General features: G+C 60.2%; 1 protein-coding gene across 2 annotated transcripts; it reads left to right on the forward strand.

Moving 5' to 3' along the window:
• The first annotated feature begins 2,363 nt into the window (after positions 1-2,363).
• Positions 2,364-12,154, forward strand: TUBB4A (tubulin beta 4A class IVa). Of its 2 annotated transcripts, XM_067560429.1 has the most exons (4): positions 2,364-2,566; positions 8,155-8,263; positions 8,705-8,815; positions 10,477-12,154. In XM_067560429.1, exons 1-4 carry the CDS (start codon positions 2,510-2,512, stop codon positions 11,532-11,534), a joined length of 1,335 nt encoding a protein of 444 aa, XP_067416530.1. In that variant the 5' UTR covers positions 2,364-2,509; the 3' UTR covers positions 11,535-12,154. The 2 variants fall into 2 exon arrangements, with proteins under 2 accessions (XP_067416530.1, XP_067416531.1); XM_067560430.1 differs by lacking the exons at positions 2,364-2,566; positions 8,155-8,263 and having other exon boundaries at positions 10,482-12,154.
• The last annotated feature ends 326 nt before the right edge of the window (positions 12,155-12,480 follow it).

The raw sequence follows: 12,480 nt of genomic DNA on the forward strand, positions 1-12,480 counted from the left end.
GGTGCTGGGCAGTGCAAGATGCACATTTCTGGGGGGGGAACCTGGGACTGGGAGTTTGCTGGTGTTGCCCTGCAGTGTAACTCATGAATGGCTGGTGGCAAGGGTGCTCCCCCAGTCTAGCTGGGAGTGATTTACGTGCTCGAGGCTGGGTGAGAGCAGACCAGGAGCGGTTGCTGCCCGCACAGCAAAGCAGTGTAAAAGGCACCCCAGGCTGAAAGGATGCAGCAGTCCGGCTTGTACCTCGGGTAATGGAGCACCAAGTCACCATTATTCGAGGGTGTCTCGGTTACCCTGTGGTCATATTACACCCTGCCAAGGTTTGGAAAGCTGAACTGTCTAGGGGGTGTGGAGGGGAAACTGGATGAGTTCAGCAACCTTACACGCCATTTCCCCCTGCCTCCAGCAGGAGGTTTGATGCAACCGGCTGGATCCATATCCCATTCCCCACTCAGCTAGTCCCCCTGGTGTCCGAGTGCTGGCTGCAGCCTAGCCCCCCTAGTCACAGTATGCGGGGCTCTCATCTGACTCCGCCCCTACCTCTGCCGGACCCCAGCAGGTCAGGTACTTTTCAGCTGTGGGTCTCAAAGTGCATTGCAAAGGAATTAAGGGCTATTACCCCCATCTTAGAGAAAAGGAAACTGAGGCACAGGGAGGGGCAGCAACTCACCCAAGGTCACCCAGCAGGCCGACAGCTGAGCTGGGACTAGAACCAAGGTCTCCTGAGCCTCAGGCCAGTGTTCCCACCACTAGGCCACACGCCCTTTCACGTACCGCTCCCCAAGGGGTTTCATTTGCCATTACCCAGTTACTGTGCTTGGGCAGGGAAGGGGAAAATATTTAGCTGCCTTGATTGTGGGGTGGAGCAGGGCCCGGCTGGCCCCTGGGATACGTCAGAGCAAACTCAGAGCTGTTCGAACTGATGCTCTGCTTCCCATGGACCTTGAGCCGAGCCTGAGAAGTTTTGGGGTGGAGGGGCATCTGTTCTGGAGCATGTATTTGTGTGTTTGGGGTAACTGCTCGAGGCTTGTGTTTATTCACAGTGGTCTCACTTGCTGTGTTGAGCACACGTATGTGTCAAATGATGAAAGGTCTAGAAAACGTGAGCTATGAGGGAAGATGGGGAAAAAGTGGGTTTGTTTAGGTGTGAGAGGACTGAGGGGGGGGGGGAACACAACAGGTTGTTACAAGGAAGAGGGAGAAAAACTGCTTCTTAACCTCCTGAGGACAGGACAAGACGCAATGGGCTGAAATTGCAGCAAGGATGGTTTTGGTTGGACATTAGGAAAAACTTCCTAACTGCCGGGGTGGTTAAGCCCTGGGATAAATTGCCGCGGGGGTTCTGGAACCTCCATCACTGGAGGTTTTTAAGAGCAGGTTAGACAAACACCCGTCAGGGATGGTCTAATACTTAGTCCTGCCTTGAGTGCAGGGGACTGGTGACCTCTTGTGGTCCCTTCCCGTCCTAGGATTCTCAGGGTGCCCAGGGTGTGTTTATGGGGTCGACACCCCCAGGGAAGTGTGCAGAGGGGTGTGTGTCACCTGGCTGGGGAGGTTCCAGGCTGGGGGGTTATCTTTGCCCCCCCCCCCCAATCTTCCTCCCCACGATTAGTGGCCCTTTTCCTAGTACCTCTGGCAATGGTGCTAATGGCTGGGGAGGGAGGAAAATCCTGCACACAGGGGATGGGGGCAGGGAGAAGGAAAGGATGAGTGGGGGTGGAAAGAGGGGCACTGGAGGGGGGCAGTTGGTGGTTGCCTGTTTTGTTCATTCCCTCTGGAGCCCCTGGCCATTGGCCACTGTCGGAAGCCAGGCTACTGGGCTAGACGGACCCTTGGTCTGACCCAACAGGGCCCTTCTTAATAAACCTCCTGGCTGTGGGGTGACGGGAGCGCCTCTTTTTTTCCTGGTGTGTGGAGAGTCTGGGGTGAGCACCAGCTGGGGTGCATGGGGTGAGTTGGGTGGGGTGAAGCCGGGGACAGGGGGGTGCTTAGATGGGGTACGGGGGTGCCTGGAGAGGTGATGCGGGTGGTGCTGGAGTCGAGGCTTAGGAGAATTGGGGGTGGGGGCAAGGCGCAGCGGGGTGGCTGAGGTTGCAGACCTTGCCTGGGGTGGGAGGGCAGAAGCTGGGGGGCAGCGGGCAGGAACCGGGCAGGCAGGGTGCATGGAGAGGAATCGCAGGGCGCACCAGGCGTTAGGCGGACAGGTTGCGAGCAGGGCTGGGGTGCACGGCGCAGGAGGCACGGGAGTGGGGGCGCTTCGGAGCTGGGAGGTGCAGCCATGGGCGCGTGCAGCGGGCTGTATCGGAGCGGGGGGGGCTCCGGGGGAGCAGCCAGGCAGCTCCGGCCCATGCGCAAAGTGCGGCTCGGCTCTCGCCGGCCCGGCCCGCCCCTCCCCGGCTCCCCCGGGCTCCATTTAAAGGCGCACGCCAGGCGCTGCCTTTCGCTTTGCCGCGAAGGGGGAAGGAAGGAGCCGCCGGCCGAGCGCAGCGCAGCGCAGCGCCCCAGCGAGACCATGCGGGAGATCGTGCACCTCCAGGCCGGGCAATGCGGCAACCAGATCGGGGCCAAGGTCAGGGCGGGGATCGGGACCCCTCGGGGGAAGCTGGGGTGGTGGGAAGCGGGGAGTCCCCAGGATCTCAGCCCTGAACCTGCGGGGGGGAAGGGCTCCGGGTCTCCCCCCATTAATCACCCCCCCCCCGGGTGCTTGGTTTGGTTTTCCCTGCCCGGATCCCACCGCTTATGGGGACGGGGTCCCATCCCCGCCCCCGCCCGGGCCCCGTTGAATGGGGAGACCCAATCGCTTGGTGGTGGTGTGGGGGGTATTTCTGGGCTCAGTGTGCTGGGGAGAACTGTCTCTGGAGACCCCCCCCGCTTAGCCACCCCAAGTCCTTTCTGTGCCCCCCTCCCCCTTAGAGCCCTGATCGCGCCTGTCTGCAGAAGGACACACGCCGAGCAGCTGCCTTGCTGCAGTGGGGCGGGGGGGGGCAGAAGGGCTGGCTCCCTCCCAGCCCCACCCCACCCCCAAACAGCCACCCTGCCCCTGAAACAGCTGCCGAGCCGCGGGGCGAGCTCAAATAAAAGGGCGAAATGGGGAGCGCGGGAGCAGCCCCCTTCCCCACCCGGGATGAAAATGCAGCTCCCCCCACCCCCACTGCAGGAGAATCTCAATAGATGGGGGGGGGGGTGTGAAATCTGCCATCGCTGGGTGACTCCCCCTCCGCTGGCTGTGTCCTGGGTACAGCCACAATGGCGATGGCTCCCTCCTGCAGGGAAAGCCGCCCTGGGCAGGGCGTGCGGCTGGCAGCTGGCCCGAATGGCTGGTGCAAGGGAACCTGGACCTGGCTTTTCTGGCCCATCGGCCGAGAGTCCCTGGAGCCCCTAAAACAGCCCCTGGATTCCTGCTCTGCTTGCCCCGTGGCCACGGCGGGGTGGATCTCTGCGGTGGCATTGGACCAAGACCAAACATGGCTTCTTCTTTCCCTGCCACCGCAGGGGCCTGCATCGTCTCGCTCGTCCTGCACCCGGCCGTGATTCACCCGCAGTGGGAATTCGTCACCGCCCGGGAACGGAGGCTGTAATGGGGCGTGGGATCGGGTGGCAGCTAGATGCCAGCCCGGGCGGGTGGGGATGGGGATGGGGCTGCCCATCTGCTCGGCTTGGGGGGGACGGGGGGGGGGGAGATCTGAGCAATCCAGAATCCTGCCTAGCCTTTCCCCCCCGGGGGAAGCTGCTCCTTTCAAATGCCGGAGCGACCCACCCATCCCAGAAGTGTCAGAAATATTACGGCTGGCACGCGGCTCTGGCTTGCTTAAATGGAAGCCTGACAGGTACAGCTTGAAGCCAGGCAACAAATGGCAGCTGGTTGGTTGGTTGGGTTTTTTTTCTGAGTCACTGCACAAGTCGGTGGCAGCTGGCGGAAAGGCCCCGTTTCTCTTTCTCGGCCCAGTCGCCCCATGCTGGGGAGGAAAGGGGCTCTGATGGCAAAGCACCGAACAGGCGCCCGGGTGCCACCGTGGTATAAACGCAGAGTCAATCTGGGGCGGCTCCTGAGTGTGGCTGTGTCTGATCAGGATCGTGGCTGGATTGCCAGCTGAACTGGCTCACTCTAGGTTAGCCCGTGGTCCCCGCCTAGGTCGCCGTCCTGCTCCACTTGTCCCTTTCAACTTCCTCCGGCTGGGATGTTAAAACCCTGCCAGGCTCCCTCCCTCCTCGCCGGCTGTCCAGACGGAAGCCAGATCGCCTGCAGTGCCTGGGACTGAAATGCTGAGCTCTGGTGGGGTGCGGAGTCCTCGCCAGCTGCAGTCGGCGCTGGACCCACCCCGGGGGAATCTTGCCAACTCTGTCGTAATGACGTGCTCACGGTGTCGGGCATTTCAAGACGCTGCTGGCTTTGCGGGGGGGGAGCTGAGCGCTCAAAGCCGCAATGGGGAGCAAACAAAGGGGGGGAATTAGGTCACGCTGGGGAGACGTGCTGTGATGGGGAGATCTTCCCAGCTCTGGTCAGCAATGCATCTCCTCGGGGACCGAACCGCAGGCTGCTGGGAGCTGGCTGGGACTGGCCCCCTGTCGAGTGGTGCAGTCCCTGCCTGATTGCTCCAGAAGCTGCACTTTCAGTTCAGGCGGGGCCTTCCCGGCCTGCACTTGGGAGTCTTATCAGCTGAGCTGGTACCGGGCAGGTCTGGCATCCCCTCAGCATCCTAAGTCCTTTGTTGCGGGGGAGGCAGAAGGGGGGGGGGGGAAGAATCTGTCAGCCCAGAGTAATTCACCGGCCCCGTCCTAGCTCAAAGTCCGGCTTCCCCTGACCGGTTCCAGCTTCTGGAGCTCTGAGTTCATGGGAGGCCGGCGCGTCGGCTGGAGAAGGCAGATCTCGGCCCACGCAGTGCGGCTGTGGGCTGGCGAGTTGTCCTGGCTGGAGAAGGCTGGCGTTCCAAGCAGTGGCTGGCCGCGGCCCCGAGCCGCCCTATTCCCGCTGTCCATCCGACCAGGCCTTGTGCGGGGATGGCTTCGGGGCTGGGTGTCCGCAATGCTCTTGAGAACTCCTCGCCCAGGAGCACCACAGCGGGCTGCTTGTGCTGCCACAGGCGGTAGGGGGAGCCCGGGGGCAGCTGGGAGCGTCCCGATGCGGGCGGCGTTTGCTCCCCTTCAGGTGGGGGCGTTGGCAGTGGTGCCTCAGGATGCTCCGTCTGCGCTGGGGGCGCTGGGATTGCCCTCGGTCTCCTAACAGACACTCGATCTGCAGGGCCAACCGATAAGCCCCTGGCAGCCCAGCTCGCCTGCGGCGCCCCCTCCTGGCCAGGGCGGCCGGCGGGCGTTGCTGTGATGGCTTTGGGGGTGCAGATCCGGCCCACTCTGATTGCGCCTTCCCCGAACATCTGCCCCCCACCAGCTAATCCCACTGGGATCGGACGGTTTTTAATCAAACCTGGGACAGATTCGCCACTGGGACATCCCAGCTCTAACCTTTCCTGTGGGCTCCTTGGGGCGGAGGGTGGGAGGGGGGGGGGTAGTTAATGCAGCTTGACCCTGGGACCCAGTGCAAATGCTGTATGGGGGGTGGGGGGATTCATGGGAAGCCTGGCCCTGTATGGTAACGAGATCGAGGCTGTGGTTCCCACATGCCTGGTCCAGACAGAACAAAGCTGGGATTTAAACGGCCGTTGCCCTGCATTTAAAGGCTCCTCTGCAGAGGAGAGGCTGGCGCTGCCATTTCCCTGCCCGCTTTTGGGGGCCTGTCTCTTTAAAAAGCCCAGCCTCTCGGGCTGGGGGGGGGGGGGGGGGATGGCGCAGGGTGGAAGGATCTGCCTGGGGATGGTGCCTGGGGGGGGTGGATTAATTTGGGATCCGCGCGGGCGTTGGTGGGGCCGGGGGCTGTTCGATACAATCTGGATGGGAGGGGTGTGAAACTAGCTGCAGGGCTGGTGTCACCCTTTGTTTTCAGGGGTTCAGTTTCTCTGCACAGCCCAGTTGCCTGCCCCCTTCGCCGGCAGGGGACTGACCCCCTGAAATTGAGGGGTGAAGCCAAACACTGGAGGGGCTCCCTCGGCCTATTTTTGTTGCATCCTTGTCCCCTTCTCCCCCCCAAATATTATCCCAATTCTGGCCACCCAGGATCCAACCCCGCATTCTAGGGAAGGGCCCTACCAGCCAGGATCCTGGCCCCCCACCCCACCCCCAAGGGGGGAGACATGCAGCCTACAATGCCCCACTCCTTGCCTCAGATCTTTAGAAGAGACACCCTCCCCCCATCTTCATCCCAACCCTCCTGAGTGGGGTCTAGTGGCTGGGGGGGGAGGCAGGATGCCTGGGTTCTATTCCTGGCTCCAGAAAGGGACCTAGACCGGGGGGGGGGGGGGGCTTCTGGCAAGGGAGGGCTCCCCTTCTTGTAGCATGGAGGGGGATGGAGTGAGAAGCCACCCAGCACTAAGGGCAGGTGGGGGGGACTGCCCAGTGTGGGGGGCGCGTATATATATTTTTGTAGTGGGGGAGGGGTGGTGTCAGCTTCTTTCCCCCTCCCCCGTCCTGCCTTCGGAGGCCAGGCTCCATCTTAGAAGTTCCCACGCTGCAGAATGGCAGAGGGTGTGTGTGTGTGTGTGTGTATGTGTGTGTGTGAATAGACGGGTGTCCTGCTAGCGTGGGGCTCAGCTTAAATCCAGGGGCATTTCCCTTGACCAGAATGTTGCAATTTTATCTTCGCCCCCCCCCCCCAACCTAATGTGTCTGTGCTGGGGGAGGGGCAGGACTCCTGGGTTCTAGTTTCTCTCTGGCAAAGGACTAGGGAGGCGGTAGGATGGCCGGGCTCTGTCCCTGGCGCCAGGAGGGAAGCTGAGGCAGGGGCCGGACTGAGAATCCAGATTCCAGAGCCGAATTTGAAGCTGCTTCCACAAAAGGTGCTTTGTACCTGGCCCTGTGCAGTCTGGTGTTGTCCTGCTCTGCAGGATGTCCCGTCGTGATGCAAATTCCTCCTGTGGTCACAGGCACTTAACCCAGGCGCCCACTTCACCCAGGCGCCCAGCTGTGTGTTAGACCCGCACTGCCAGGACTGACCAGATCCAAATAACCTGGCCCTGGGTAGCGTCCTCGCAAACAGCCTTCCAGAGGCAGCGTGAAATCCACCAGCAACTGGCTTCGTTCCGGCCTGTGCCAAAGACAGCCTGGGCTTGGGCAGGATTTCCGAGGGGGTTCTGTGCGTTGCACGTGAGCTCTTGAAATCCAGCCCTCCCAGGAGCTAAATTCTCTTGACAATCTGGATTTTAAGCACCCGAAATGGGAGTGGGGCCCCTGAAAATCTAGCTCTAAACTCCCTGAAAAACATGGCCCTTAATCGCCCTCTGCCTCAGTTTCCCCACCTGTATAAAAGGCAGGTGATAACCCTTTCTCTACCTGGTCTGTTGTCACTTGTAAGCGTTTGAGGGGAGGAGTGTTCTGGGAGGGGGAGTGTACAGCACCTAGCTCAGTGGAACCCTGATTTCTTGGGTTTGGGGGGGTCTTCTGGAATTTTAAATGTCAGACGCTTGTCCTAGGAAAGCCAAGATCTTCCCTCTGCTCCCTGCCCCACACGTTTCCCCCCAGCAGGCAGGTTCTGAGTGAAGCACTAACCCAGCTTGTAGAAAGCGACAGATAAAACCGCCCGCGTAACTGGGGCAAATGCCACCTGCCGGTCACCGAGCTAGGATGACGAGAGTGTAATTTATTTATCAATCTAGCTCCACTCCTGAGGTGCGGAGACACCTGAAAGCAAATGCCGTACGCTCCTTACCGTGAAGGCACCGTAGCCCCAGACACTGGGTCAGTTTTCAAAAAGGTTCTGAGGCAGGCAGATGCTAATCACTGCGGGGGGAGGAGGAGAGTGGTCTGGCAGGTCTCTAGATCCACCTTCTCTCAGGGGAAGGGGGGGGGGGCTACAGCCGCAGCTATCAAGCTGCAGCAGACATGGCTAGAGCAGGTTCGATGGTCATGCTTCAGGGCACAATCCAGTCCCCAGCTGGCGGTCAGGAAGGAATACATCTTCCTTGCAGTGGGTTAGTGTTGTTTAAACCTGGATGGGTTTCTCTGCAGCCAGCCCAGCTGCTGGGCTAGTTCCAGTCTGCAGTTCATCATGGAAGGGTTCGATTATGGGACTCAAGTTTTTTTTTTAAATCCCTTCCTTCCCCACTGCAGTTCTGGGAAGTCATCAGTGATGAGCATGGCATAGACCCCACCGGTACCTACCATGGAGACAGCGACCTGCAGCTGGAGAGGATCAATGTTTACTATAATGAGGCTTCAGGTACAGAGCCTAGGAGGGGAGGGCAGGGGTCCTGGATGGTAGGGGTGGTGGGATCCAGACCCACAACCTGTCCGTGGTCGGTGGGTCTGGAGGAATCTCCCCTGTTAACAGATCATGCTGCTTCCCATTGGGTGCTTAAAGCTTCCCGGCTAGTTCCTTTGTTCATGTCCCATGCGGAGGGAGATGGCCTGGCTGGGAGTGCACCCGATTGGGTGGAACACAAGACCCGGGACTCAGGACGCCAGGGTCCTATCCCCGCTGTGGGGGGGAGGAGAGGAACCAACATCATACACGCCTGCCTTCGTCCCTGAGGCTATCCCAGAACAAGGGGCTGGGTCCCTATCCGCTGAAGCCCCCTGCTCACGGCTGATGCCCTGCAGACCCCAGGCGGCGGGGTTGCAGCGCAGCACCCTGAAAGCTTTTGATCTTTCCCCCCTCCAGGTGGGAAGTACGTGCCCCGGGCAGTCCTGGTGGACCTGGAACCCGGGACCATGGACTCGGTCCGCTCCGGTCCCTTTGGGCAGATCTTCAGGCCTGACAACTTTGTTTTCGGTAAGGTGGGCAGCTCTGAGGGGCTGGGGTATTGGGGGGGGGGGGTCCCCCAGCAGCACAGGAGGAGCTGAGGTCCCCTGCATGTTTCTTTCCCAAATAGCTCCAGCTACCATCGGCTCGTTCCTCCACTGCTTGGCAGGGGGTCCCTCTGGGTGGGACCCAAGTTTCAGGGACAAGGGAGGTCCCTAGAGAGTTGGTCACTGATCCGGACCCCACCAGCTACCCATGGGGGGGACTGGCTCCCCCCACAGACATGGAGCCGATCTAGTCCCAGCTCGGCCTGTTTTCTCGCAGCTGAGGGGTGAAGGATTCTGGCCCCCTGCGCTCTTCCCACCAAGGGGGGGCAATGCTTAGGAAAGGTGGCACTTGAGAGGGGCTCACGGCTCCTTGAGCCACAGTTCCCATCAGCCCCTTCTCCCGGGCCACCCAGGGCAGGCAGGGAACTGGGAATGAAGACTTTGCAGCACGGCTGGCCTCCGCAACAGGAGGGAAGTGGGGCCTAGTGGGGGTCACGGTTCCTGTGCCCTGCTCCCGTGTCTGGGGAGAAGTGGGGTCTAGGGGCTAGAGGAGGGGACCGAAAGGCGACCTCCTGCGTTCTTGCAGGGATCTCTGAACTGCAGTAGGTCCTAGTGGTGAGAGCAGGGGGAAGCTGGGGAGCCAGGACTCCTGGGTTCTCGGAACATGAATTCCTCCCCAGAGAAGAGACAGAATCTCTTAAAGAAGGGATCTGGGTGGGGCTGAAAAAGCTCCAGCCGTGTAGGTGTTGCTTTTAATTACTGTGCAGGACACTTTCCATTTAATTAACCACCCCTGCCCCGCCTCACGTAGCCCATCTGCATCTTCAGGCAGGAACTGGCGTGCCCCCAGGGCTACTGACTGATCCCTTCCGCTCTGGGTTTTGCAAGCTCCCATGTCGGGACTGGAGCAGATGGTGCAGGATCTGAAAGCGGCAGGGTTTTGCTGTACACAGCTATAGCCCAGTCTCCCTGGGGATACAGCCAGGCTCCCAGCACCGTCTACGCTAGCCTTCGCTTCGCTGCTGGGATGGGGCCCAGAGGGGCCAGCGAGGGGGGCTACACCTCACCCAGGTGTGACGCTGAAGTCAGGGGAAGGGGGCGGGGGCTGAAAGTTCAGCCCTTTTTCGGCATGCCCAGAGGCCAGGTGCTTGGCGCTGTCTGATTTGGGTCTCTTTGGGGTGCCCAAGTTGAAGCCCCCTGGTCAGTCTCGGCTGGAGAAGTTAGGGCTCGGCTGTGAGGCTGCAGCACCCGGTGGGGGTCTTGTGTAACCTCCCCCCCACTCCCCAAAATCTCTGTGCTTCCTTCCTGTCCCAAAAGGAACCCCTCTGTAACAGGCATTCCAGTCTCCTTGCTCCTCTGCCCTGTCCTGCTGGTTGTGCCTAGCAGCATGCACACAGCTGCCAGACAAAGCGAGCTGTCCGGTGGCCTGTGTCTCGAGTTTGGTGGAACTCAGCCCTGGGATTATCCATGGTGCCACCAAGATGTGCTAAATTCAGCACACAGGGTGTCAGCCGGGACAATATCCCCTCCAGGGCTGGCTTGGTGGAGGAGACCTCTGGGGCGATGGGAGGGAATCTCCCGCCTCCCAGGCCACGCGACTGCTAGTACTCCAGTAACTAGACCCCCCGCCCCCTTGCTGCCTAGGTCAGAGCGGAGCTGGTAACAACTGGGCCAAGGGGCACTACACGGAGGGGGCCGAGCTGGTGGACTCGGTGCTGGACGTGGTGAGGAAGGAGGCGGAGAGCTGCGACTGCCTGCAGGGCTTCCAGCTGACCCATTCGCTGGGCGGCGGCACCGGCTCGGGCATGGGTACGCTGCTGATCAGCAAGATCCGGGAGGAGTACCCCGACCGCATCATGAACACCTTCAGCGTGGTGCCCTCGCCCAAGGTCTCGGACACGGTGGTGGAGCCCTACAACGCCACCCTCTCCGTCCACCAGCTGGTGGAGAACACGGACGAGACCTACTGCATCGACAACGAGGCGCTCTATGACATCTGCTTCCGCACCCTCAAGCTCACCACCCCCACCTACGGCGACCTCAACCACCTGGTCTCGGCCACCATGAGCGGCGTCACCACCTGCCTCCGCTTCCCCGGCCAGCTCAACGCCGACCTCCGCAAGCTGGCCGTCAACATGGTGCCCTTCCCTCGCCTCCACTTCTTCATGCCCGGCTTCGCCCCCTTGACCAGCCGCGGCAGCCAGCAGTACCGGGCCTTGACCGTGCCCGAGCTGACCCAGCAGATGTTCGACGCCAAGAACATGATGGCGGCCTGCGACCCCCGCCACGGGCGCTACCTGACGGTGGCGGCCGTCTTCCGGGGCCGCATGTCCATGAAGGAGGTTGACGAGCAGATGCTCAGTGTCCAGAACAAGAACTCCTCGTACTTCGTTGAATGGATTCCAAACAACGTCAAGACTGCTGTGTGCGACATCCCACCACGTGGACTCAAGATGGCTGCCACCTTCGTCGGAAACTCCACTGCTATCCAGGAGCTCTTCAAGCGTATCTCCGAGCAGTTCACCGCCATGTTCCGCCGTAAGGCCTTCCTCCACTGGTACACGGGCGAGGGCATGGACGAGATGGAGTTCACCGAAGCCGAGAGCAACATGAACGATCTGGTCTCCGAATACCAGCAGTACCAGGACGCCACGGCCGAGGAAGGCGAGTTCGAAGAGGAAGCAGAGGAAGAAGTGGCGTAAACCTCCCCGTTCCCTCTGTCCCCCCCCCGCCCTTCACCCCCCGACATATGCACCTTGCGCCCACCAGTCCTACTGAACCAATGGACCACGTTGCCCGTGCCGGCATAGGCTTGAACCTTCTCCACCCAGCTGGAAGCCGAGAGATGCGTGGTGCGAACCCTGCCTCCTCCCGGTAGGATGGAGAAGTTCAAGGTGTCTGTAGAGTTTCCTGGCCTTGGTCAGGAGTGGCGGCGAGTGGTAATAGGTCTAGGTAAAAACACTGTTGGTCTCTTCCCTTTTGATCCACCCCCACCTCACTCTCTAGAAACACGCCTCTCCTGCCGTGAATTCTGTCTGTGTGTCATGTACAGTCATGTGATTGCTCTGTTTTTATTCCCAGAGCTGAGTCTGCACTAACTCGTCACTTGCTCTGGTATTTCATTTTCGGGGTTTTGTTTTTTTTTTGCTCATTGTTGTTGTGCTGGGCTTAAAATAAAAATACAGGATCATGGAACTCGTGGGGTGGTTTTATGGGAAGGGGCAGGGAGAGGAAATGATCTCCCCCCTCCCCCCGTCAGATCTTTCTGCTTTCGAAGCAGTTTGGCTGTATGTTTCCACAATAAAATATTGAATAATGTTAAGGAGGAGAGTGCTGGTCTCTTTCACAACGATCCCGCGCCAGCGGGCGCTCTGCAGGAGGGCTGGATCCTGCCTGGCCTGTGTTATATAGAAGAACACAGGTGCTAGGATCATACCAATCATAAATAACTAGGGGGGGTCAGGAATATTTGCACTTCCATTTTTGGGTTGGAATAAGCTGATCTGTCCATGCCAAGATCTTCTTGCAATCCTAGCTCATAGCCCAGGGGTTATCCCTCTGCGCAGCGGGGATTTGTTTTAATCCCAATAAACCTCATGGGATGGGGAAGCCCATTCCCACCCGCCTCTGCTCGTAATGGTCCCGTCT

Source organism: Emydura macquarii, unplaced genomic scaffold (genome assembly GCF_026122565.2).
Source record: "Emydura macquarii macquarii isolate MOO-44397 ecotype Brisbane River unplaced genomic scaffold, CSIRO-AGI_Emac_v2 contig_2292, whole genome shotgun sequence".
NCBI lineage: Eukaryota > Metazoa > Chordata > Testudines > Chelidae > Emydura > Emydura macquarii.